Raw genomic sequence first — 26,850 nt, forward strand, 5'->3', positions numbered from 1 at the left:
TGAGGGGTGGGGAGTGGAGGGAGTCAGGGGCATCTCCTGAGGGCCATGGTGAGAGGGGCTGTGTGTGGCAGGAGTGGGACCAAGAGACGCTGAGAAGGAACTGTTACCAGAACCTGTGGGTGACCGAATGTGGGGACGGAGAGGGGCGCCAGGCAGCAGGGTCGGGTACCTGAGGACTAGCCGGCCTCCCCCACAAAACAGAAATTTCTCTGGGGCGGCATTGGCAGCACAGCCTGAGAGGTGCGAGGAGAAAGGGGTGGGGGGTCAGGAGGGAGAGAGTGCTGGGCAGTGAGGTGAGATGGGACCCACAGGGGCCCCTGACTCCTGCCTGGAGCCCTGGGCCCTGGGGAGACTGGGTGGGTCAGACCCCTCCTCCAGAATCCTCCTGGAGGAGGAGCAGCCTGGGAGGGCCTGGGTTGGGGGAGGAGGCGGGAGAGGAGGGAGGGAGGGAGGGCCGGGCCTCTGTCCACAGCATTAGTGCTGGTTGGAGGGAGAGGGGGGTACGGAGCCAGCCAGGCCGCCGGTTCCCATAGCTGCGGAGCAGAGCGTGCTGCCATGGCGCTGGCCAGGCCACGGCCCCGGGACCCCAGGCTCCCAGCCCCTTTCTTGCTGCTAATGCTGCTCTGGGCCCCTGCCCTTGCCCTCCTGGCTGGTGAGTTGGGGCACAAGCCTTGGGGGGAGGGGGGGGGGGGGCTTGAGCAGGCTCTGAGTCCCAAAGCAGACAGACACCCAGGCCCTGGGGCTGTCCCTGCGGGTGCCAGTCCAACTCTAGGGCTGGGAGACAGGCCTGAGTTGTGCTGTGCGGAGGTGTGCAATGCTGTGGGGTGCAGGCCTGAGTTGCGGGGTGTGGAGGAGTGTGTTGCTGTGGGCCACTGCAACTTGTGTAGAGGCAAATGTGTCCTGGGACTTGGGGCTGTTGTGTGTTGGGGGGCTTTGTGGGCCAGCTGTGGTCTGGGTAATGGGGTGGGCTGTGTGTCTTTGGAGGGGTGTTGGAGTGGGGGTGCGGGGTTGTGAGGCCTGTGCTGGGTTGTGGGGTGCAGGTGGGGGTGTTTTAAAGTTGTGAGGGAGGATGAGCTGTGCTGGGTGAGCCTGGGTTGTGTCTGAGGCCTTCTCAGTGTGGTGGGCTGTGTCCTGGTACGAGCTGTGGGGTGCAAGTTGTCCAGGGGGTTGAACTGTGTCATGGGGGCCTGGGGTGGGGGCAGCAGACCCAGCCTAGTGGATTGGGTTAGAGAAGGGGAAGGAGATCAGGGGAGCCTGCTCTCTGCAGACATCCCCCCATTTGTGCTTTCATCCCGCCTACACTGGGGGGACGCAGGTGCACTGGGATTCCTGGGGTCCCTGGGGTGGCTGGGTCCTCGGGAACATGGTGCCCACTGCTGCCCCTGCCCAGGCATTCCCAGATGGAGCTGAAAGGGCTTCCTGAAGCCGGACCCCACTCGCCAAGCAGTTTCTGCTTTTGTCCAAGTAGATTCACGTGTGCACGGCCCGTCGTTCTTCCTGGGGGGCCGGGGGCCTTTGTCTTGGTCACGATGGCTACTAGAGCCGGGCCTGGGTAGCCCCCACCCCCACAACCACTGCTGGCGGAGGACACCAAGCCTGGGCTCCGCTGTGGCTGAGGAGCCCCTACCTCCTCAGACTCCAGGGTGTGGGGCCAGGTCCCCACAGGCATATCTGGGGCTCATGAGAGGAGCTGGGCCTGCTCTCTGCACTGAGACAAGAAATCCTGGTCTGCGGATCTGGTGACTGTCCCTTGTCCTACAGTGTACACACACACACACACACGCACACAAACGCACACCTGTGCACACACACGTGTACACACAAATCACACCTGTGTATACATATCAGTACCAATGCATACACACCCCTGCACGTGGGTGTGGCATGCACGAGGGCACACACCACCTCATGAACAGGTGTCCACACATATAGACCCACAGGACACACTCACACACACACACCTACAGCAACGCGAGTGTGCTGACATGTGTGCATTCACACTCAGATACACACTCATGTGAACTTCGAGGCAGAGTGAACACACAGTAAACTGGTGCTACAAAAGGAAGTGGACTCAGAGACACCCCCGCACGCTCACCCGCTGGGGTCTCCGAGGGCAGCCTTTCCCCTGTGATTTCTGCACAGGAAGCCGCTTCCCTGGGGTCCCTGAAGGCTGAGGTGGGGGCACTGCAGGCATGAGCATTTTGGGTGCCAGGCCTGACTGCCAGGCGTTGAGGGGCTGGGGACTGTATCACTTCTAAAGCCATTTCCATCCCAGAGGGTATGGGGGTTCTGGAGGCCCTGGGCCCCTGGCTCTGCGGCCCACCCCTGCCAGGCCCTGCGCTTGGCCCCTCTCCTGAGCCCACACTGCCACAAAGGCTCTGCCGGTTGCTAGGAGAGGACCAGGCATCTTGGAGGACAATGGGCACGCTGGGCTCTCACATCCCTCCTGCTCCCAGAACACGCAGGGAGCCTGGCTGACAAAGGGGCCGCTCTCCAGTCCCCAGGTCTGGCCCCTCCTCCAACCAGGGCTGCTGGGGGCCTGCAGAACAGAGGCGGAGGGAAGAGCTGCTCACAGTGACCCGGTGCCAGGGTTTGCTGGATGGTCAGTGTTTGCCTTGAGGAAAGGTACGCAGACGAATGAATAAATCAACAGCACCAGCCGCTCTGCGGTCGGGGCTATGCTACTGGACTAACATGATCAACTTCATTCTCACCACAGCCCTGTGATACCCTCAGTTTACCAAGGAGGAAATGAGGCCCAGAGAGGGTTGGTAACTTGCCCACAGTCACAGAGCTAGAGGGTGGCCGGGTCAGGATGCCACAGTGAACTATGGCACCAGCCGATAGAGTCACCTCTCCTAGGCTAACTCCAAGGGCCGTATGAGACCTGATGAGAAAATACCCTGTTCTTCAACTGAGGTGCAGCATGGAAACCCCAGTTTCAGAAACTTTAGACAGAAGCCAGAAGCCACTGTGGTTAAAGGTGAAAGAATCACATGTGGCCTGGTGGGCGGCAGGCCGGAGCCCCACCTGCTCCGTGGGCCCTCCCTGCGGGGAGTGCCTCCCTGGGGATCCCTGAAAGCTGGGGTAGGGGTCACTGCAGGCATGAGCATTCTGGATGCCTAGCGCTCTGAGACCACAGTTTGGAAACTCCGGGATGTGCCAGTGCCAGGAACGGGGGAGAGGATGTGAACCCCTACGGTTATTGTTGCGGTTACTGTTATCAGAATTATGCCTTTAACCTCAGGGGTAAACGTCTGTAACAGAGGATTCCAGCCTCCCTGCCCCGCACTGTTACTCCGTCCTAGCCTTGGGGCCCCTGACTGAGACCCACATGGCCCTTCTGCCAGGAGCGCTGCGTCTATGAGATCCCGGGTCGCTTCTTTTTAAAATGTTTTCCCTTTTGGCTTTTAGATGAAATCTACTTATTACTTTTTTAATCCTCACCCGAGGATATGTTTTTATTGATTTTAGAAACAGGGGAAGGAAGAGGCAGAGGGAGAGAGACACATCTATTGTTTGCCTCCCATACATACCCTGATGGGGGATCAAACCTGTGTATGCGCCCTGACGGGGAATCAAACCCTCAACCTTCCAGTGTACGGGAGGATGCTCCAGCCAACTGACTAGTTAATAAAATTACATACATTCCAAGTGTGCAAGTCTACGATACTTCGTCTGTACATTGCATTGTGCGCCCAACACCTAGGCACTGGGTCACTTCTTAAGGATAGTCTCTCTCTTGCCTTGTCCAGACAAGACGCTTCCCAAACCCACGCTCCAGAAACAGTTCTCATCAGTGGCTGGCCGTTTCCACCAGGCCTGTCCACGGCCAGGTTCTGGGTAGACACCCGGGGCTGCCCGCTCTGCCTAGGCACATACTGGAACCTCCAATCTTTTCTTCTTTTTTTTTTTAAATCCTTACCCGAGGATATGTTTGTATTGACTTGCATAGAGAGAGGAAGGGAAAGGGAAACGGTGATGTGAAACTTCAATAGGTTCGCCCCCCTCCCCTGAAATGACTGGCTATTGAACCCACAACCTTTTTGTGTACTGGCAGGGGCTCCAACCACCTGAGCCCCCTGCTGGGGACCGAACCTCCATTCTTATGCTTGTGCAGACCCGGGGCGGGGGGGGGGGGGGGGGGGGTGCCGGGCTGGAATGCACTACACTGGCAGTACTGGGTGGCAATGTAGAGTTGGCCCAGTGGAATGTCACATGCCCGGGAGATGTGGGCCTCTCCCATGCCCCAGACAGCTGTTCTCAGTTTTTTGAGGGGTGATCCTGGGCAAGTTTACCACCTCTGAGTTAGAAAAACAGTTTTCTTAACAGCACCCATGTCTTCCGTTTAAAGTAATATAATAATGCAGTCATAGATGCAAGATGTGTAGCACAGGCCAGAGCACATAGTACACACTCAGTAAACGGCTGCTGTTGTTATAATCCTGCCCAGTCCACGGAGAAACTCCCCTTTCCTTACCTTGCTGGTTCTGGGCCTTCCCAGGGCTGGGCAGCCGGTCCGAGGGGAGGGGCAATGTCAGTTAATCCGTCCCCTGCAGGTCGTCCCAGGCGGCCTTAGAGGTCAGCAGGGATTTGTAAAGATAAGCACAGGCCCCTCGTCACCCTGGCAACAGGCCCCGCCCCTCCTGCCGGGCCCCTGGGACGGCCCTCCTCTGCCCTGGGTCCTTACCTCTCCTCCCCTCAGCCCTGGGCTGGCCTGGCCTCCCCGGCTGGCTCCTGGGAGACAGAGCCCGAGGTCAGCAGTTCCCAAGCCCCACTGTACAAAGGAATCCCCGGGAGCATGCTGCCACGCAGATCCTGGGGCCCGGGGCCCAGAGGTTTGGAACCTCTAGGTCGGAGTGGGGCCCAGGAATGGGAATCCTAACACAGGCGGAGGGGGCGGGGCTCTGGAAACAGGGCAGGCTCCGCAGCGGGGAGAGCTGGGCTTGCATTCCAGCCCCTCGTGGGCTGTGGGACTGGGCCTCATCTCTGAGCCTCTGTCCTCCACCGTGGAGCAGAAGCCACACACTACCCAGCTCCTCAGGTAAACACGCAGATCCACTGAGATTACACAAGAGATACCGTTGCCCCTCCCTGCAGGCTCTTGGCGCTACTGCACGCCTCCCAGGACAGACAGCTCCCGCCCTCTCTGCCTGGCTCTGACAGGGCGAACGCCTTCCCCCAGGTGTCGGGGCTCTGTCATTTGGGCCACAGCCCACCTGCTCCACCTTCCCACTCCCCCAGGCGCTGTATGCCCAGCCTGCTCCCATTTGCTCCGAAAGGGTAAAGCTCCAGATTAGGGTGGGATCCCTGGGGCCACACGGATGAGGGTGGCACCTTGCTGGAATGAAATGGGACAGGGCCCAGCAGCCAGAGCCCTTCACCTGGGACCTCTGATTTCTGCGCTCCCCCTCCTGAGCGAGACTGGGTCAAGGGACCCTGATCATAATGGCCGGAGCCCTCACTGAGGGTCCCCTGGGTGCCAGGGCTTCACTCATGTCACCACGGTGGCTCCTTACAACATCCTATGAGGTGGGCAGTGTTAGCACCCTGATCCACGCCAGGTCTGTTTGATGCCCAAACCTATTCCTTCCATGAGGGAGCTCAACTCACTCCCACCCCCTCAGATCATCTTCCCGCCCCATCACGGCATCTGGCCCTGGGGACTGGCTCTAAATGGATCAGCCACAGCCGCTCAGACGTGGAAAAGATGGGCTGCCCATAAGCCCCCGAGAGAGGCCCAAATACCCGCCGCCCTCACCCCTGTGAACAAGCGAGGGGGCTGGGGATGGATGCCCTGAGCTGGGAGAGGAGCAGGGGGCAGAGGGGGTCTGTGGACCCCATGGTCTGACAGCATTGGAGACCCTCTGCCCCATGCCCGGCCCTGGTGAGCACTAGGCCCCCAGTGTGGGGCTGGGAGTGAGTGAGCCCATGTTGAGCTGTACCAGGTGCTCTGGGTGCTCCGAGTGGCGGTGGCAGCAGGATCCTCTCCTGCGTCTACTTATTGGTCAGCATTTCCATCTCCCTGTCCCCCATCCTGCTTGGCCCTGGCTGGGAAGGGTGGGGGTCGGCCAGTGGGCAGCCTTGCCTTGTGGAATGTAGATGACGCCTGAGAGGCTGCGGAGCCTTATCTGGGGGTCTTCACCAGGATGGGGGAGGGGAGGTGCAGGGCCTGGTTAGTGTCTGGATGACAACTTGGCCAGGGAAGGGGCACCTCTCAGAGCCCCAGGTGGGGGGGGGGTGCCTCCTTCTTGTGGGCGACTCCGCCTCCCCCATCACTTACCAAGTTCCTACAAGTGGGGACTTGGCTGCAGTACCTGGGGCTTTGAATCCTATCACACCCTCCGAGGCATGGACTATTAGCATCCCCTTTTGGACTGGGAGATGCAGCTCCGCAGGAGAAAAGACTTGCCCACCGTCCCAGAGCTAATAATTGCGCTGGGATCTAGCCCAGGCTGCTTTACTCCAAGGCCCGAGTGCTTATGGTTGTTACTCCAGAATTATATGACAGGCTGGGAGGGAGGGAGGGAGGGAGGGGGGGGGGGAGGGAGGCTGGCTCTCTACCTGCCTTGGCTTCCAGATCAGTAGGTGACCCTCTAACAGGGAGCTCAGTGCAGGCAGCACAGCAGCCAGAGCCAGGGGTTCAGTCAGCAGGTCTCAATACCTGCCCTGTACCCTGTGACCTTAGCCAGGCTGCTGCTCAAGCATTTGCGGATGGGGGTACAGTGAGGGCCAGGGATCCTGTGAGAAGTTCCCAGAGCAGTGGGATGGGGTGGGAAGAGGGGGGAGGGGGGAAAGAAGGGCCTTTGAAGTCCTCCATCTTCGATTTCACTCAATTTCACGCAGGGATGGAGTTACCAGACCCCCAGCAGGAGTGGCGGAGGGGGCAGTGGGACGAGCCCTGACCTGGGCCCTCTGGGAGGGAATGGGCCATGGACAGGAGACCCCACCCCAGTGGGGCTGACCCAAGGGGGAAGGCCTGGAAAGCTGTCCCAGCACTACCTTGCTGTGTGATGGCCTCTGGCAAGTCCTCCCTTTCTCTCTTGAGCCTCCATCTGCTCTCTTGTAAAATGGGCATGACAGAGCCTGCCTCAAAGGGGCGCTGCAGGGATGCGAGACGGAGAGCAGGCTCCCAGGGTGGCTGTCTGCTCCCCAATCCTGAGCGGAGTAGCGTCCCAGGTCCTATTTTTCTGCTATGGAGGCGCTCCTGAGCTACTCCCAGTTCCGGGTGTAGCTGTGTGTAGCCCGTTGGGGCCTGGCTTGTAGAGCCACTGGCCCGCTCTCCATCCTACCGAGTGTGGACAGACCCTGCGGTGTTCTGTCTCCAGGGACCAGGGTGAGTGTGGGGAGGGGAGTGCCCGGTAGCCCCTGCCCACCCTGTCTCCTCTTTCTACAGGAACAGAGCCTTCAGAGGCTCCGAGTGCCTGTGCCTCAGACCCATGCTCTCCAGGGACCCAGTGCCAGGCTACGGAGAGCGGCTACACCTGCGGGCCCACCGAGCCCCAGGGCTGTGCCACCCAGCCCTGCCACCACGGCGCTCTGTGTGTGCCCCAGGGTCCAGATCCCAACGACTTCCGCTGTTACTGTGTGCCCGGGTTCCAGGGCCCGCGCTGTGAGTTGGACATCGATGAGTGTGCCTCCCGGCCCTGCCACCACGGGGCCACCTGCCACAACCTGGCTGATCGATATGAGTGCCACTGCCCCCTTGACTATGCAGGTAATGGCCCCGGCTGTGCCCGGAGGACGTTCTGTAATGTCGATCCCATTGCCTCAGAGTGTGAAGTCACCAAGTCAGCTTTGACTTTAGTAGAGACACCCACCCCCCCTCCTTCCCAGGCACCCTGGCAGCTCTCAGGGACAGCCACGCGAGGTCTCGCTACAGAGCGGACGCTGCTGGGGCTGCCCTGGCAGCTCTGGGTGAGTGTGGGTGTGTGAGCACTGGTACGGCGCCTGGCACCTGAAAGGCACCGCACACGTGTCCCCTCAGTCCCTTCTAGAGTTCCGACACGTGCTAGGTGTGGCGACACCCTCGGCACCTCTGGTGGGACTGGAGTGCCGATATGCCTGGTCTGGCCTTCAGGAGTACACACCTAGTATTTCTCACAGCTACTCACTCCAGACCTAGGTCCGGCTGTGGTGCAGACACTGTCGCTCATCGGATGATTCTGGAGTATGAACAACCCTGGTATGGTTCAGATTGTAATGTGGACCCCCTTCCCTGGGTAGCCCCCAAACGCCAGCACAGACACAAACTGTACGGTGGGCCTAATCCTAGGGGCCTCTGTGGTCTCCAGTGGGAAGTGGATGACGTATTTCCAAGCGTTGGCACTGAGGAAATGCTAGCTCCCTCATTCAGAGTTTGGCCCCGCCCCAGTCCCGTTCCTGCTCCAAGCAAGAGCATCGGAGTGAGTGAGTGAGTGCCTGGAAGCCGGGGAGGAGGACACAGCTGGGGAGAGGTCAGGTCTAGGGCAGTTGGGAGCCGGCAGTATAGACACTGGATTCAGACAACTCTCTCTGAGGGCAGGGGGCAGTTTGAGGTCACCTCAGAGCAATGGTCAGACAGGGCGGACTGAGTTCCAGGGGAGGGTGCTTAGAGTGAAGAGGTAGGGCTCGGCACACAGATGAACATGGAATCTGGAAGCGGGTTCCATGTGTCTTTCTCGGCATTTGAGAGCCTCGATGCCTGGATGTGTGTGAGTGAGGTCATATGTGTCTGTCAGTATCTTCGGGTGTCCAGGCTCCCTGAACGCCTCTGTGCTACAATGTTGTGTGTGTGAGTGCCAGCAGGTGTGTGTGCACTGGGGGATGCTTTTTGGGTGAGATGTGAGCGAGTGCAGTGTCTGTGTGACTCATTTCTCTGCTGCTCCTCCCTCCCGTTCCCAGCCAGGCAGGGGAGGCTGGGATTCCAGGCCTGGGCCTAGCTCTGCCTGGCACAGAGGGTGGGAGTGGGGCCAGGGTAGCAGGCATGCGGGATCACAGGAAGGAGGGGCTGTGTTTTGCGCTCACTGAGCCAGGAAGGGGGTAAGGTTCCTGCAGGAGCCATCTGGGCCCCGGGGCCCCCATAACCAATCATTTCCCAGGACCCATCCCAGTTGGGGGGCAGGGGTAGGGCCACTGGAGTGTACAATGACAAACGTTGCAGTACATCTCCACACTGGGATTCCCCACCTCCCTTCACCTCCACAGCCTCCTCCCCTAAGGGCCACCCAGTCTTCTGGGTGTTGCCCAGGACTGAGGGGGTTCCCAGGACTTGAACTTTCAGTTTTAAAAGCAAGACAATGCAGGGAAGACCAGAAGGAGTTGCTTACCCTACTCAGCATCTCCCGCCAGGGTGTGTTCCTCTCTGGGGTCCATCCTTACACCCTTTTCAAAGCCGGCAGAGTGAGCCTTTTAAAATGCAGATAGGAGCATGTAACTGTGCTGCTTAAAACTTTTAGGGTAAGCCCAGATGTGTTACCTGGCCCCAAGGCCCCGCCTCCCTGTAGCCCTGCCTCCCTGTAACCCTGCCTAACCCCCTCCACTCTTCCCTTAGCTTCCTACGATTTCTGCGCCGGCCATAGGGCATCATGCCCTGCCGCAAGCAGGTGTTGACCGACAGTCTTTCTGGAACCCAACAGCCCTCTCCCCCGTCCGCCCCATCCTAGTCTATGAACGCCACCCTGGTCCTTCAGAAGGCTCTTCTTCTTCCAAGAAGCCTTCCCTGACTGCCAATTCCCCAGGCCAAGATCCTGGCTCTTGCTTTCCCAGAATCCAGGACTTGCTCATTGTTGAGCTTGTCAACATTAAAAATCAGTCCTCCCTCAGTTAACACTGACTTAATACCCAGCTCCTGGCTAGATGCTCCTGAGCTCAGGGGAGCAGGGATGTGGGTCTTGTTTCTATCCTATTACCACTGCGGGCGTGAGAAACACCTTCTCTGCGGGGATCCTCACCTTCCGCTCCTTGTAACTGGAACTGGCTCGAGTAGGCCTGAATCGGCCTCTTTTGCCCTCCCTCTCGGTGACCTGCCTCTGTCCGTGTCTCCGGCCTGTCCAGGTGTGAACTGTGAGGTGGAGGTGGACCAGTGCGCCTCGGCACCCTGCCTGCACGGGGGCTCGTGCCTGGACGGCATGGGCTCCTACCGCTGCGTGTGCGCGCCGGGCTACGGGGGCGCCAGCTGCCAGCTGGACCTGGACGAGTGCCAGAGCCAGCCGTGCGCGCATGGGGGCGTGTGCCACGACCTGGTCAACGGGTGAGTGGGCAGCTGGGTGCCCGAAGGCGGGAAGGCCGCGCGTTGGGCGGGGGGACGCGGTGGAGGCAGTGGGGCTGCAGCCGAGTGCGTGCTCGCTCCAGGTTCCGGTGCGACTGCGGGGACACGGGCTATGAGGGCGCGCGCTGCGAGCAGGAGGTGCTGGAGTGCGCGTCGGCGCCCTGCGCGCACAACGCGACCTGCCTCGAGGGCCTCGGGAGCTTCCGCTGCCTCTGCTGGCCAGGTGCGTGGGTGCGGGCCGCGGCGCGCATGCGTAGACTGGCGGGCGGGGCGCGGCCTGGGGCGGAGAAATCGTGCACCGGTGCGCACGCGCCCTCAGTGGACCTAGCAGCGTGTGCGCACATGATTGCAACTTCTCCAGGCCTCAGGCTTCTGATCTGCAAAATGGGGCAAATCATAGCACCTGCTCCCAGGGTAGCTCTGAGGAGAGTAAAGGTGTGATGACCACGAGGCCTTGGCCCACGGCCTGGCGCGTGCAGGGTGCTCCCTTCTAATGGTAATACCAGTGAGATGCTGCTGAGCGGATTACGGCTGCCGTAGGCATGCCTACCCCCTGTGATGTGCCACTCTCTCGGAACATGCGTGACCATATTCTGAGCCGTTATCCTAACCTGACCCTGGGCTGGGCTGGTGTCTGGGGGGGGGGGGGGGGGGGGCGGCGGGGAGGGTGCTGCCGGAGGACTCCCTGTGACCTGAGGTCCACGTGTATGCGTCCCCAGGCTACAGCGGTGAGCTGTGTGAGATGGACGAGGACGAGTGTGCGGCAGGCCCCTGCCAGCACGGGGGCCAATGCTTGCAGCGCTCCGACCCGGCCCTCTACGGGGGCGTCCAGGCCGCCTTCCCCGGCGCCTTCAGCTTCCGCCATGCTGCTGGCTTCCTGTGCCGCTGCCCTCCAGGCTTTGAGGGTGAGCTCCTTACCCCTTTCCAGGGCAGAAGGTCCGACCGTGTTCAAATGCACCAGGAGGGATGCCGGGGTGGGTTCAAGCGCCTCTCTTTGGGCCTCAGTCTCTCTAGCTATAAAATGGGCCGTCCAGGCCCAGACTGGCTGAGGGCACAGCGGGGAACACGGCTGGGCCTCTTGCAGGGGACGACTGCAGCGTGGACGTGGATGAGTGTGCCTCGGGGCCATGCCTCCGGGGAGGCAGCTGCCAAGACTTGCCCAGCGGCTTTCAGTGTCACTGTCCGAATGGCTACACAGGTGCTTGGGGGTGGGGTGGGCACTGGGGCGGGGCAAGGTCAGAGGTGGGGGGTCAGGGCTGGGAAGGTTCCTCTGGCTGATGTGTGGAGGCTGGATTGATGGGGATGAGGGAATTAGGGAGGAGGTGGGTATAGTGGCCCAGGTGTCATTAAAGTTGGGACCCAGCTGGGACCTGGGCGTTAGAGGTGGGAATGCAGGGAATAAACTGGTCTGCAGGTCCTGAGGGTTATCCAGGTGCGAGTGGAAGGTGTCCGGGATGCCGGCTACATGTTTGTCCTGGGTGACGTTGGGTGGAGGACCGTGAGTGCAGCTTTGTCCACAAAGTCTGTCTGAGGAGCACCCCCAGAAGGAGCCTGGCTGGGGGCTGTTGGACAGAGATCTGGGGCCCAGGGCTGTGGCCTGGGCTGGAGTCAGAGACTGAGGGTCAGAAGTGTAATCCTGGGGGCTGAGGTTGTCAGGGAGAATGTGTGGATGATGGGCGGAGGACCCTAGGCACCTGACATCAGAGGGCTGGGCAGAGGCCGAGGGGCCTGCAGGAGGGACAGAGGCCCTTGGGCCAGGACAGGGAAGGTAGAAGGGGGGTGGTTACGGAGAGCTGGAGCCAGTGTTTGGAGAAGGATGAGCTTGACTTTGGGGGAGCAGGGGGTGCAGAAGCCTCTCCCGCCTCAGTGCAGCAGATGCACAGACGCACAGACACCCTCCCACATGGACACTGGTGAACCCAAGGACTCCTCACTCACCGCGTGTCCCTGCCGCTCTGGAATGCCTGTGGCACTTCCCCCACACGGCCCACATTCCTGCCCAGGCACGCTGCCTCCTCCCCCTGGCAGGGCTCCTGGACACAGGCTCCCCCGCCCAGGGGAAGGAGGTGGTGATCACACCGTCGCCTCTACCCTTCGCCCACTCAGAGACCCTGGGGCTCAGCGTCTCCGCCCTTGGGTGGCCAACTCCCTTGGGCGCCCCGTGGGCTACGGTCCCTGAGTCCTGCCTCCTGGGTGCCTGGCACACAGTGGGTCCACCCAGCATGCCCTGCCTTTGAAGAGCATTCTCTGTGTATTTGTTACCCCTGACCACCGCCCCATGAAGTGGGGGTTTAAGTCCCCACCTTCCAGAGGAGGCCTTGCAGCCTTCAGAGAGGGAGTGTCACCCCCTCAGGTTCCCCAGCGTCAGCAGCAGCTGAGCTCAGCTGATGGGTGACAGCGAGGTCAGATCTCTAAGGTCAGAGACCAGGACGGGGAATCCCGGCTGTGGGGCTGGGCTTCTTGCCACTGTCCACCCCCACTCTCCCTTTGGTTCGCGCTGGGCGTGGGGGAGGCCAGTGCCTGGCATTCCTGAGCAGGGTCTGAAGGAGGCAGCCAGACCAGGCCGGGAGCACTGCTCCCCAGCCTCGGCGGCCGCCCAGCACTCTGACATCTGGGGAAATGCAATGGGGCTGCGGGCCCTGTGGACCTTCCTGGGGGGCCTGTGGCTCCTGGCAGGTATGGAGCATGGTGGCTTTGGGCAGGGGAGGTGGAGCTAGCTGTCTTCAGGAGACTGTGCTGCTTGTGTGCTGACCGGGGCCAGGATTCAAATCCTGGTGGCTTCTCTGGGCCTATGTCCCTCCAGCTGGGGTACTGGAGCAGGCTAGCCTTGGCTGTTTTGTGGAGTCTTGGGCTGAACTGGGGTTGGGCTGTGGCCTCTTGACCTAAGCTAGGGCCAGAGCACCTGGCATGGGAGCTCTGGGAGGGAGGGTGAGGTGGTCCCTTCACAGCTTGTATGGGGCCCCTTGGGAGGTTAGAGCCTGGGGGCTACCTGGAGACCCACCTCTACCTGCTCCTCCCTTTATCACTCTGTCCACAGAAGCCATGCTAGGCCCCTTGCTGGGTGCCAATGCTATACTCAAGCCCCTGGAGGAGACCTCCGCTGCCCAGACAGATACTTTCAATACACACTTCTGGGTTCCTGTGCCTGGATGGGGACAGGGAATTGGGAGTGACACACTAGCTTGGGGTTGTGAGTCAGAGAACGCCACCAAGGGGACTGGCCCTTTGAATTTGGGCTTTGTAGAATGAATAGGAGTTTGAAAGGCAGGGTAAGGGAGGATGAGGCATTCCAAGCAGAGGGAACAGTGTGAGCAAAGCCCCAGAGGCAGGACTTTCCAAGAAAAGCTCGGAGGAACGGGCAGTTCAAGGTTTGTAGGGAGCAGGGTTGAGACTTGAGTGCTTGGCTGTGCCCAGCCCAAGAGGAACCTTGAATGCCAGGGTGAGTGATTGGACCTTCAGCAGCAGAGCAACCTGGTGGGTGATCTTTAGAACCAGATCTCTGGCTGCTTGTGGAGATGGATGGCAGAGGGGTTCTGAAGTCAGGCGGGTGAGGCAGGAGAGGTAGGGTGGCAGATTGGAGAGTGTTTAGGGGCTTGAACCCACAGGGTGTGGAGAGAAAGGGATAGCCCAGCCTCCGGGGGCTTCAGGGGGTGATGAAAACCCTTTGAAAATTGGGAATTGGTTTGGTTGATAGGTACTGAGGTCCTGGTCCCAGGAAGCTTGCAAGCTCTGGGTCCAGACTGTGGTTCTGGCCTTGGGTGCTGAGCCTTGGCCTCGTCTCTCCTGAAGGCTTGACATGTCAGGAAGAAGTGGACGAATGCCTGTCGGAGCCTTGCCTCCATGGTGGGACCTGTGATGACATCATGGCAGGCTACACCTGCCAGTGCCCGGAGGACTGGGGTGGGCATGACTGTTCCGTGCAGCTCACTGGCTGCCAGGGCCACACGTGCCCACCGGCTGCTACCTGCATCCCTACCTTTGAGTCTGGAGTCCACAGTTACATCTGCCGCTGCCCACCTGGTACCCATGGACCTTCTTGTGGCCAGAACACCACCTTCTCCATCGTGGCTGGGAACCCTGTGCGGGTGTCGGGACCAGCTGGTGGGCCCCTGGGTCTGGCACTGAGGTTTCGCACCACCCTACCTGCTGGTGCCTTGGCCACTCGCACTGACACCCAGCACAGCTTGGAGCTGGAGCTGGCGGCAGCCACACTTCAGGCCACACTCTGGAGCCACGGCAATGCTGTGCTAGTCCTGAGGCTGCCAGACCTGGCCCTAAATGATGGCCACTGGCACCAAGTGGAGGTCACACTCCGCCTCGAGGTCCTGGAGCTGCGGCTCTGGCATGTGGGCTGCCCTGCCCAGCTCTGCGTGGCCTCCAGCTCTGTGCCCCCGGCTCCTCCAGCTTCCCCGGCCACGCCGCCTGCCGGGTTCTGCTCTGTCCAGCTGGGAGGTGCAGGCTTTGCAGGCTGCCTCCAGGACGTACATGTGGATGGGCACCTCCTGCTGCCTGAAGATCTTGGGGAGAATGTCCTCCTAGGCTGCGAGCGCCATGAGCAGTGTCAGCCTCTGTCCTGTGCCCACGGAGGGGCCTGCGTGGACCTGTGGACTCGCTTCCATTGCGACTGCCCCCGGCCCTACAGTGGACCCACATGTGCTGATGGTGAGGAGTGAGCCAGGTGGGCCCCAGGGCAGAGGCCGTGCCTCCCCGCAGCCCACACGCCTCATGCCTGGCCCCCTCTCTCCCTGCAGAGGCTCCTGCTGCCACATTTGGCTTGGGGGGCACCCTGAGTTCTGCATCCTTCCTGGTCCATCAGCTGCCAGGCCCCAACCTCACGGTGTCCTTCCTCCTCCGCACTCGGGAACCTGCTGGCCTGCTGCTCCAACTTGCCAACGACTCAGCAGCTGTCCTGAGCGTGTTCCTGAGCAGGGGCCAGATCCGGGCCGAGGTGCTGGGCGGTCCTGCTCTGGTGCTCCCCGGGCCCTGGGACGATGGGCTCCGCCACCTGGTGACACTCAGCTTCCGGTCTGACCAGCTGCAGGGCTTGGGGCTGCAGGTGCATGTGGGTGGGAGACTCCTCCCTGCTGACGCCCAGCCTTGGGGTGGGCCCTTCCGAGGCTGCCTCCAGGACCTGCGACTCAATGGCCTCCACCTCCCCTTCTTTCCACTGCCGCTGGGGAACTCAAGCCAGCCCAGCGAGCTGGGCAGCAGGCAGTCCTGGAACCTCACCGCGGGCTGTGTCTCTGAGGACGTGTGCAGTGTGAGTGCTCTGGACAAGGGGTGGGTCCCTTTCCACCCTGCATCTCTGGGTTAGCATGTCTTTCTCCTGGTGAGGAAAGCACTCTCCCAAGGTGCCCCGGTTAGAGAGGGGCAGTGAAGGGCTCCTATTCAGCTCCTCTCTGGCCCAGCTGCTCCGGCCTCTGGTCCTTTTCTGAGACAGACACCCTGACCCAGGCAAGGGCTATCCAAGCCTCTGTGCAGGATCTGTGTGGGGGGACAGGGACCCACTTGGCTCACAAACAAAGACCAGCCCTGGAATTGGAATAGCCTGGGTGTGAACTCTGGCTCTTCTACTTACTGGCCGGGTGACGCAGGCAAGTGGCTTCTCCTCTCTGAGCCTCAGTTTCCTCATCTGTAAAGTGGAGACAGTGACTTCCACTCCATTTGTCTGAGGAGGTAATGTGTCTCTAGTAGGTGCTCAGTTAAGAACCAGTGCAGGGACGATTATGCTACTGCAGGCCTGAGCCAATCCCTGTCCTGATTCTCCCTTAGCCCAACCCCTGTCTCAATGGTGGGACTTGCCTGGTCACCTGGAATGACTTCCACTGCACCTGCCCTGCCAACTTCACAGGGCCCACGTGTGCCCAGCAGCTGTGGTGTCCTGGCCAGCCCTGCCTCCCGCCTGCCACCTGTGAGGAGGTCCCTGATGGCTTTGTCTGTGAGTGTGTGCCCTGGGCATCCCACATGCTGGATGCTGGAAGCTCAGGATAGGTTAGACCCCGCCCCTAACCTCAGGGCTCACAGTAGACCAGGATGCCAACAGTGCCAGCCCAGTGTAGTTGGGCCACTGCATCCAGCAGGACAAGCTTTCTGGAGGAAGAGAGCATTCGTTAGATTTTCAAGGTCAAATAAAACCCTGACCTGGCATAGGGAAGGACATTTCAGGGAGGGGAAAGAGCGTGTGCAAAGGCCCTGGGGTCTAGAAGAACAATTTGGACACAAATACAGGTGTGGGACAGCTGGGTTGCCAGGGGCCTTGAATGTTGGGCCAGGCAGCTCAGGACTTTTTCCCCAAGGGCAGTGGGGTGCCACGGGAGGGTTCTAAGTTGCATGATCAACACGCATGGTCAACATTTAGAAATCTGCATGAAAAAAGATGACTTCCTGCAGTGGAGAGTAGGCCTCAGTGATGAGACCAGGCAACTTCAGGAGGAGGGACAGGGGAGAGGAAGGGGCAGACTTTTCGAGGGATTATTGTTGCCTGGTCTGCTCCCTGGAGGGTAAGGTGGGCGCAGTCGGGAGGAAGGAAATTGTAAGGGGGTAGCAGTGCAGGTGGGGCCGCAGATTCTGGGGTTAGATGGTAGGTGGCTGTGTGTTGCTTCTCCCCATCCTCCACCCACCCTCAATGGGCGGTGGGAGTAGAGGCGGCAGGTGGTATCACCTGCGTGCAGGGGTTGGGGTGGGTGGGTGCGTGCCCGGAGGCCCTCACCGACGCTGCTGCTCTCCGCAGGTGTGGCGGAAGCCACGTTCCGCGAGGGCCCTCCGGTCCCATTCAGCGGACACAACGCATCGTCGGGACTCGAGCTCAGTGGCCTCTCGCTCGCCTTCCGCACACGCGACTTGGAGGCCGGGCTGCTGCGCGCCGCCGCGGGCACCCTCGCCGCCGTCTGGCTGGCCGTACACAACGGCTCGCTGGTGGCTGGCGTGCGCAGCGGCCGCGGTCTGCCGGGCGCAGTGCTGCCCGCTCCCGGGCCGCGCGTGGCCGACGGCGCCTGGCACCGCGTGCGCCTGGCCATGGAGCGCCCCACGGCCACTGCGTCGCGCTGGCTGCTCTGGCTGGATGGCGCGGCGACGCCGGTGGCGCTGCGCGGCCTGGCCGGCGACCTAGCTTTCCTGCGCGGCCCGGGCGCTGCGCGCGTCCTGCTGGCCGAGAACTTCACCGGCTGCCTGGGCCGCGTGGCGCTCGGCGGCCTCCCGCTGCCCCTGGCGCCCCCGCGGCCGGGCGTCGCCCCCGGGTCCCGACAGCACTTCGCCGCCTGGCCCGGAGCGCCGGCCCCGCGCCTCGGCTGCCGCGGCGAGCCTGTGTGCGTCCCCTCGCCCTGCCTGCACGGCGGCGCCTGCCGCGACCTCTTCGACGCCTTCGCCTGCGTCTGCGGCCCCGGCTGGGAGGGCCCGCGCTGCGAGGCCCGCGCCGACCCGTGTCGCTCGGCGCCCTGCCTCCGCGGCCGCTGCCACGCGCGTCCCGACGGCGGGTTCCTGTGCCGCTGCCCGGAGGGCTTCGCGGGCCCGCGCTGCAGGTCGGTGAGCCGGGCGGGTGTGCGCGCGCGGGCGGGAGAGGCGGGCCGGAGGGGAGGACCCCGGGACGGTGGGTGAGGCAGGGAACCTGAGGGCCGGGCTGGGATGCGCTGGGGCTGTGGTCCGGCCCCTTCCCCTCTGAGCCTCCTGCCCTCGCTGTGAATGGGAACCACAGTCCCCTAGACTTGCCAGGTAAAGGACACCCCGATAAGTTTGAATTTCAGATAAGCAGCGCTCTGTGTGGGGGTGAAGGGTGGGGAACCCAGAGCTGGTCTTGGAAGAAAACCTTGACGGAGCTTTCCCGCCCACCCGCCCACCCACCATTGATGTTCACCGCATTAGCCCCCTGGGAGGGAGGCAGAGTGAGATGGTCCCCTATTCATTCTTGGTTCGATGCCCCAGTGTCCTTTGGAGCCAAGGTTATGGAGGGCTGTCTGTTGGAGGCCTTACCTCCCTGGGTCCCCCACCCGCCCCCCAGGAATGTCAGGCCCCGCTAAGGAATGCACTTTGAAGGAAGGACTTCTGAGCAGAGTCCTTCCATTTTTGTCAGCTTCTCAAAGGCCTGGACCCTGGGAAGACCCCGGTCTGGGTGGGGGTGGGGCTGGTCAGCCCTGTGTCCCATCCCGGCCACCTCAGACACCACGTGCCTGACCGATACCAGGGACTGTAGGAGGTGGGCCCTGAGTCCCACAGATGCCAACACAGAGGCTCCGGTGGCCTGTGATTGAGCGGCTGAGGGTGGGCAAGCCCCCAGGCGTCCTGGCCCCAGTCCAGCCTGTTTTCTCCCCAGGTTGCCTGTCCTGCCAGAGGGTTGCAGCCTGAATGTCACCTGCCTCAACGGCAGCCCGTGTGAGGGTGGGCCTCGGGGTGCCAACTGCAGCTGCCAGGAGGGCTTTGCTGGCCAGAGGTGGGTTTGGGGCGGGGCCTGGAAGCGGCCGGTGAGTGTGGAGAGCTGGGCAGGGTGGGTAGAGTGGGGTACTCACCGCCTGAGTCCTCACTGCCATCGCATGCCGACAGCCCCCTCGGTCACTTTCTGGGGCTTCCACCCTCTGCTCCGCAGACGCTGCAGGGAAGGGGTTGCCTGGTGGTGTTTCTTGGAGCCTCTTGCACAGGCCACCGGCGCCAGGACCGCCTGGGGAGGCTGTAAAGGTGCAGGTTCTGGGCCCACTGCACACGGAGTCAGCACCCCGGGGCCTTGCCCAGGCTCTCCTGTGCTTCTGGTGGAGTGAGTCATTCTCCGCTATGAATGCCGGGGCCGAGGTGGCAGCCAGTGATGGAGATCACATTCAGCCTCAGCACAGGCAGGGCCGAGCCAGGCGGAGACAGTGAATGGATGAGCTTCGGTGCCTGGGAAGGGGGCTTGCGGAGCTGAGGATGGCAGCTGGGCGAGCAATGGCAGCATGGCAGGAAGCAGGTTCCTCCCCCCACCCTCTTCTCTGCCTCCCAGGTGTCAGCTCTCCTGTGAAGCCAACCCCTGCCTGAATGGGGGCACCTGCCGGGCGGCTGCTGGGGCGTATGAATGCGTCTGCAGCGCAAGGTTCTCGGGCCAGTTCTGTGAAGTGGTGGTGAGTTGTTCCAGAGGCTGTGGGGTTTTGGACTTTATTAGATGATGTCGTGTGTGTGTGCGCGGTGGTGGTGGTGGTGCCGCACCTGGAGCTGTTCCTGGACCAACCCTGTTGTGGGGTGGGCAGCAGCAGGGGAGACCCAGGTCCCTTCCATGAACCCCACCCAGGAGGCATTTTCACTCCAGGGAGAGCCCCGAGGTCCCCACCCATCACCCTGGGGCCTGGCAGTGAAATAGATGGGCTCCATCAAGCCCGATTTGGGGCAGGATTCAGGACCCACAGGATCTTGGAATTCAGGGATTTAGGCTGGTGAACAGAGGCTGTCATCTCCGGGGGTTTCTAGAGTAGGAAGATTTAAGGAGCCCGGGATTCTGAGCCAGAGAGAGCTTGGCCCCTGACCCCAGGACACTCAGCTGCAGAGGGGCCCAAGGTCAGCTTGAGCTTGAACCTCCCTCTGGTGGGCTCCCCACTAAGGGGCGGAGCTGGCCCTGCAGGCATGCACCCACAGTGGGTGCTGGCTGCAGGGGAGGTGGGCAGGGAAGTCTGGGCAGGAACCTTGATCTCCGCAGGCTCCTGGCAGCCTGGGTCATAAACCTGCAAATTCCCTCTGCTTCTGGGGACTGTTTCCTTTCAAGTGGAACTTTTACAGCCTCTGGCTCCCCCACCCATCTTCCCAGAGCCCAGGGAGATAATGGCTTTACAGCTCCCCCAGAAGTGCCTGGGTGGCGGCTGGTGAGGGCCCACTTTTATCTGCAGCCTTGGACCCTTCTCCAGGGCTGTGCTGGGCTTGGGACCCAGGTCACCGGGGCCTGAGAGGCCTCTCAGGACAGGGGGAGACCTGTGGCTCTGGAATCCTGGATTTCTGTGATTCCGGAACTTCAGAATTCCAGCCTTGCAGAATCCTTGATGGGGAAACCCTGGGAGACTGGGGAGATGGAGAGGAGGGCCCCCCAAAGTCTGGTCTAGCTTCCATGGAGGTGGGGAGTGGGGGCGGGGGAAGGCCCTACTGGATTCTGAGCTCGCCATCCGCTAGTCAGCCTCTCCGGCTGTTGCCTAAGATTCTCCCACTTCGGGGTTAAGCCTGGTCTCCATGGTCACTTTCAAACACCAGGCCACCCTTCAGGATGGGGAGGGAGCAAGTCCCCATTGCCTCCGATTGAACGAGTTTATTGTCGGGAGGAGCCAAATGGCAGGGCTGGCGCTGAGGCCCCCCTGGCCAGTGACAGAAGGGCCTTGACGGGGATGTGAAGCCGAAGGATGGCAGCGAGGTGTTGGGGGCGGATGGAGAAGTGCCAGTCCTGGCTTGCCACCAACTAGTCACGCGTCTGGGGAGTCTGGGCAGAGCCTGTTTTCTCACCTCCTGCCCACCGCGTGCCTAACATGCAGGCCCTGCTCCCAGCCTTTTGGGAAACACCAGGGAACAAATAAAGCAGACTGAGCTCCCGGAAGGGAGGGAGTGCTCTCCCTGCTGCCTCACCGCGTGGTGTGAGGGTTCTGTGCCGTCCACGCACTGTGCTGAGCTCGATAAACGTCTTCTGTCCTTCCAGCCAGGACCCTTGTCACACAGGAATCTCCTGGCAGTCGCTCTGACGGGCGGCTCCCTGGCACCTGCTTGTATGCCCCCGGGGCCAGGTCTCACTGCCTCCCAGGGAAGCCTGTGAGCGCTCATTTCCTCCGAGCAAGTCCTGCGCCCCCTCTGCTCTCTCCTCCCCCCTCCCTTACCTGAGCCTCCTTGTCCTGTCTCCTGCAGAAGGACCTGCCGCTGCCACTGCCGTTCCCGCTGCTGGAGGTGGCAGTGCCTGCAGCCTGCGCCTGCCTCCTCCTCCTCCTCTTGGGCCTCCTCTCGGGGATCCTGGCAGCCAGAAAGCGCCGCCAGTCAGAGGGCACCTACAGCCCGAGCCAGCAGGAGGTGGCCGGGGCCCGGATGGAGATGGACAGTGTCCTCAAGGTGCCGCCCGAGGAGAGACTCATCTAGGCCTGCTGCCAGCGCCGCGCCTCTGAGGCCACGGACAGCTTCCGCCTGGAGACCCTCGGAGGCTTTGGGATGTGGCTGCCCCTTCCAGGCCTTGGGAGCGGCTGCAGGGCCCAGCATACCTGCTGGGGAAGTGTCCCCTCTGCTGGCACCCCCTGCCTCTGTCCCACCATGGACTGAGGAAAAGGGGGCACTCAGGGCAGCAGAGAGGGCCTGGCAAGGGTGGACGAACCCATCGGACCCACCAGGGGTCCTCAGACTTTTTAAACAGGGGGCCAGTTCACTGTCCCTCAGACCGTTGGAGGGCTGGACTATAGTTTAAAAAAACAACTATGAACAAATTCCTATGCGCACTGCGGGCCCGGGACGAGTCGGCTGCTAAGCAGGACAGGCGGCGGCACCCGGCGGGCCGGATCAATGTCCTCGGCGGGCCGCATGTGGCCCGCGGGCCGTAGTTAGAGGACGCCTGCACCAGGCTGTGCCTCAGCAGGTGTGCAGGGCAGGGCACACGCGGTGCACAGGGTGTGTTCAGGAGTGTGTGTGTGTGTGTGTGCACGCGTGCAGTATGGGTGTGTACCTGGGGACTGTTGATCTGCAGATATGGGTGTGTGTGCTGGACTGGGCTCGTGGGCGTGTCCACGTCTTTGCTGTGTGTGCAGGTGACTGTAGTGGGTGCAGGCCATCCCACAAGGGGACGGCTGGGCGGAGGGGACAACCTTCACTGCTCGGGCAGGGGCAAGCCAAGGCTGCCCACTCTCGTGGAGGCCAGGCCAGGGCTTGCCCCAGGACCAAGGCCCCAGCTCCCAATCTCCCCCTGGAGGCAGCTGGGGAGTCAGGGGGAGGCCACAGCCAGCGGCCAGGTGGCTCCTGGCTCCCTGAACAAATGCTGCTTCAGAACCTGTCTGCAGGAACAGAGCACAGCCCGGGCAGAGGAGGGCGGAGGCGGGGATGCTGCTGGTGTCGGGGCCATGCAGCCTCCTCAGGGCCCGTCACCCGGAGAGGGGAGAGCAGCCGCCCCTCCCGGGCAGGGCTGTGAGGGTCAGCGGGGATGGCAGTGGGAGAGAACTTGAAGTCACTAAACTCTGGCCTGCTGTGAAGGCTGTCTGGGTGTCCTTTTAGGTGTCCGGAGTTGAGGGAAAGAATGGGGAAGGGGCCTCCCTGGGGGTGATGAGGATGAAGGAGCAGCCCTCCCCCACTCAGCTCTGGGTCCCCCAGCTCTTCTGCGGGACACTCCTTCACCGGCAGCCCAGTCCCTCTCGAAGGCTTCTGGGAGGACCCGGGGCGGGGAGGACACGCGGGAGGCCCTCGGCGGTGTGCTGGCGCCGCCTGGCGGCTGGTGTTGCAGTCACACATGCAGGAACTCCCTTCCCCTCTTCCCCTGGTGGTGCCCTCACACTGGGGTCTCTGATCCCCAAGGGGAACCTACCTGCCTGAGTGCTTGGCCTCCGCAGAGCTTCACAGCCCCTTCGTCCTGCCTGTGCCCCAGGCCAGTGCCTCCTGTGCCAGCGTGCCAAGGCCAGGACGCCCCTTTACACCTTTAGAGGTTCACTTGACCCAGCTCCGGGGAGGCAGAGTCAAATCTGAGGTGGAGCCGGTGGTGATGGGAGAGGGGCTGGGGATGAGGGTGGAGGTGGCGGAGGCTGGGTGGGAAGGGCCGTGAACACTAGGGAAAGGGGCTTAGCCTGCAATAGGTGGGGCCACCTTTCCCCATGGTTCCTGGGAAGGGAGGGAGGAAACTTCTGGTACCAACCACAGAGCCACAGCACTGCTGTGGTTAGGATTTGGCCAACCCTTGTTCCTATGGAACCCTAAGAAAAGCTATTTTATGTGGAACCCCAACATATAAAATCTGGGCCACTCTTTTTTAGGGGGAGCCCCATGGTTTCCTCTTTGCTCCTGAAGCACCTGTCATTCTCGAGGCAGCCGGGGGCGGGGGAGGGGACAGATAATGGGTGTGCTTACCACCCTCTCTGGCTGCATCTCCCTTTGCAACAAGAACATGACACCACACCGGCAGTGCTGCAGGTGCCCAGGCTCCTCCCTCACTAGTGAGATCTGGGGGGAGGGGGGGGGGGCGACCTCCAGATATCCCCTGAACTTGTTCCTTCCTGGGCACCCTCTGCATCACAGGTGACCCGCAGCCCTACTCCGGGGACCCAGCAGGCCTGGGACCAGCCCACCCGATGCCCTGCTTGGGAGGGGAGAGGCTGAGTTGGGCCCAGAGGCCCGAATGAGAACAAGCTTGGGAGTGGGCCAGGGGTCAAACCCTTCCCTGTCCGCGGAGCCTGGCCACCGCCTCCACAGAAGGGGTCCTGAAGACGGCTGAGGCCTCCCTCCCTCCCTCCCTCCCTCAGGGACACAGGGAGACCAGCCTTCTCCCCCAGGAGCTTTTATTGGACGCTCACACGAACTTCCTCCTTTGGTTCGCTCATGGGAACAAGGAGCAGCCACCAGCCCCAGCGCAGCCAGAGATCACGGGGTGGGCTCCGCTTCCCGGGGCCACCAGTACAGCTTGACTCAGGCCCACCAGGTGGGCTGCCCTGTCCCCAACGGGGTTCAGAACTGGAATCTGTACAGAAACACCTGAGTGTCCTGGCGGTATCCACAGCCCCACCTGACACCCCTTTCCCACCCCTCTCCCAAGCAGCCAGAGAAAGCTGGGAGACTGAGAGAGAAGACTTGCCTGAGGGGCCATGGCTGACTCAGCAAGGAGCTGTGTGCAGGACCAGCAGCTCCTCACACGCCTCGTCAGAGCGAACCTCAGGGCCAGGCCTCACTCACCCACCCAGGGCTGGCCTCCCAGTCCCTCAGTCACCAGCAAGGCTCCCTGGGGTTCTGGGACCTCCAGAGACCTCCTTGCCCCATCAGATACCTCTGAGACGGTCTGGCCAACACAAATAGGAAATGAGAAATCAGGTCAAAATGCTCACAATTTCCTGCATGTCTCAGATGGTTGTTTGCTTAAATGTCCGAGTCACATTTCAACTTGGTTTATTGAAACTAGTCAATTTCAAGATTCATTAAATCAATAAAGTAAAAAGGAAAAGAAAGAGAAACAATAACAAAACATTTCAATTTAGCTTTGGTGACATTGGCCTCTGGAATTTCTTTGCTGGCGAGATTGCGAGGGGGCAGGGCAGGTGCTCCAGCCCCCCTCCCTCCAGGCTGCTAGTCCCCTCCCCGGGGCCTGGAGGAGGGCGCAGTGCCTGCTCCTTCCTGACCCCGGGGAAGTTGGACTCCTGGGTCAAGCTTGGCCTTCCAGTTGGAACGGTGCCTGCTGCTCAGCTCTGCCCCCAACAGCCCCCCAAGACAAGAAGCTGAGCCCCATTAGATAGAAACGCAAGACCAGGAGAACCCACAGGATCAAGGGAGAGCGCCGGCAATGGCCTGACTCCAGCTCAGGATGCACTCAGATTAACCTGTCGCTATTTTTCTGTCTACAAATCAGAGTTGCCTGCCCACACAGGACTGGCTGGGGCTGGGGCTGGCTATCACTAGGGATCTCAAGGATCCCTCACCCCCCAACTCTCAACCAAGCCAGAAACAGCTGAAGTTTGGGGTGAAGACTCCCAAAGAACCAGTGTGTGTATTGCTAGAGGGTTGGAAATGCTCCGCCAGTAGATCCTACTTCAAACTCCAAACCATGTGTCTCGTGCAGACAAACTCAGGCTGCAAGTACCACTGACACCTGGGCCTGCTGTGGTAGGGTGTCCAGGGCCGGGCCAGGCAGGACAGAACAGGGCTCGGGAGGAGAGGCCTGGAGGTTTCCAGAGGGAAGGTGGGTAGGACTGGTCTGGGGCAATCACTGGCCCAGCTGACCTTTTTAGTGCAAAACCCAACAGGGGTGCTGAAGAGAGGTGGTGGCAGGTGGGATGGGCGCCCAGGAGCTGGGTCGATTCCCAGACCAGAACTGGTGCCATTCTCCAAAGGCCAGACCTCAGAGATGGGTATGTGGAGGGGGAGGGGAGGCAGAGAGGGTCCCATCCCTCCTCACCAGCAGAGCCTGGGTAGAACGGAGCTGCAGGAAAAGCAGGGCCACGGGCCTGGGAGCCGGGGCGGTGCACAGCCCCTGCTGGGCTCGGCCACCCAGCCGGCCTCCGTGCCGGGCTCACTCGAAGGTTTCCCACTGCTTCCTAAGCTGTTCCACCGAGCCTGGGGTTGGGGCCGGGGCCGGGCTCACATCTTGCTTGGTTTTCCACAGCAAATCCTCAAAGGGGTCTCTGGCCTCTTGAGTAGCAGAGGGCTGCAGTGCTGACTCCAGGCCCTGGGCGGGTCTTGGAGGAATGAGTGGGGGGTCTCCAGACCTAAGGGCCAGCCCCTGCTTGGCCTCAGCAGCCCTGGCACTTGAACGGACCAAGGGCAATGTTCGGATCCTTGAAGGGGCAACTGTTGGAGGGCCCAGTGGTTGCAAGGGGCTGGTGTGGGCACCCATGGGCATTTGGCCAAAGAGATTGGGCATGGAGAGGGCGGACAGGTTGGGCTGAGATCTATGTGGGGGGCAGAAGCCAGAGCTGGACAGCAGGAGGCTGGGGGCAAAAGCTGGCCCCAGGGAAGCAGGAGGGGCCCCGAACGGCCTGGCCGGCGTGGAGACCAGGGACATGGCAGGCAGTGCCGCTGGCACAGATTGGACAAACGGGTTGAGCGATGGTTGTGGAAATGGGGTGGGGGTCCCTGCGGGGGGGAAGCTGAACTGGGGGGTGAATGGGGTAGCTACATTTGGGGCTGTAGGACCTGGTGGAAGGGTACTGTCCGACCAGGCTGTGCTAAGTGGGTCCAGGAGGGCCAGCAGGGCATCACTGCCAGTGGCCGCAGCCCCTGGGGCCAGGCTGAGTGGCTGGAGCGGTTTGGTGGGGCCTTGGGGGGCAGCACTGGGGAGCGGGGCCGGGCGCCTGTCCTGCTCGGCCTGCAGCCACTCTGAGGAAAAGTCACCGAGGGCGGCACCGGCGGCCGGGAGCTTGGCTGGGCGGGCAGTGGGAGGTGGGGGCATGATGCCCAGCTCCGGGGTCTTCCTGCCCTGGGGCCGGGGAATGGTGATACTGCCCGGAGTAGGGGCAGGTGCCGCCTCCTTGTTGCCGAGGTTCAGGATGCTGTCCCGGTTCTGGGGTCTGTGGAGCAGGGCCGGGGCGTTCCCGAGCAGGGCCGAGGGCTCCTCGGGGGAGGGGGCCTGGGGCTTGCTGCAGATGGCCATGTCGTCCTGGCCCAGGCTCCAGAGCTTGTTGTACGGGTGAGCGAGCCTCAAGGCCAGCGGCATCCCGCGGCTCCTGTCACTCCTGCCCAGGTCCAGCCTCTGTAGGAGGGAAGGGGAGGCAGTGACCACAGGCTGACGGGACAGACGGGAAGGCAGCACACTCCCCCCCTACCCCCCCCTCCCCCCCCCCGTGTGCTGGGCAGGGGCCCGGATTAGCCCGCTGGGACTCAGAGCAGCGGGGGCTCAGCCCCGGTCACCAGCAGAGAACCCGGGGCCGGCTGGACTCCAAGCCCAGCTGCTCTGCGTGGCACGAAGGGTCCCGAGAAAGCCCTTGTCCCTTCATGACGGGGTTGCCAAG

At 61.9% G+C, this 26,850-nt stretch overlaps 2 protein-coding genes across 2 annotated transcripts in view; one reads left to right on the top strand and one right to left on the bottom strand.

Annotated features, from left to right (window-relative positions):
* The first annotated feature begins 520 nt into the window (after window positions 1-520).
* Window positions 521-21,701, top strand: CRB2 (crumbs cell polarity complex component 2). The gene is made up of 13 exons (XM_080668039.1): window positions 521-652; window positions 7,400-7,720; window positions 10,039-10,234; window positions 10,336-10,475; window positions 10,972-11,157; window positions 11,337-11,450; window positions 14,042-14,914; window positions 15,004-15,512; window positions 16,025-16,190; window positions 16,983-17,769; window positions 18,558-18,674; window positions 19,215-19,332; window positions 21,083-21,701. The coding sequence occupies exons 1-13, from the start codon at window positions 556-558 to the stop codon at window positions 21,305-21,307; spliced, it is 3,849 nt and encodes a 1,282-aa protein (XP_080524165.1). The 5' UTR covers window positions 521-555; the 3' UTR covers window positions 21,308-21,701.
* A 134-nt stretch (window positions 21,702-21,835) lies between these two features.
* DENND1A (DENN domain containing 1A) overlaps window positions 21,836-26,850 on the bottom strand; it is a 479,039-nt gene continuing 474,024 nt past the window's right edge. Inside the window, exon 24 of the mRNA XM_080668038.1 lies at window positions 21,836-26,591. Within this exon, the coding sequence (XP_080524164.1) occupies window positions 25,413-26,591 (1,179 nt within the window). The 3' untranslated portion in view covers window positions 21,836-25,412. The remainder of the gene's footprint in view (window positions 26,592-26,850) is intronic.

The sequence above is a fragment of the Plecotus auritus genome (assembly GCF_963455305.1).
Source record: "Plecotus auritus genome assembly, chromosome: 5".
NCBI lineage: Eukaryota > Metazoa > Chordata > Mammalia > Chiroptera > Vespertilionidae > Plecotus > Plecotus auritus.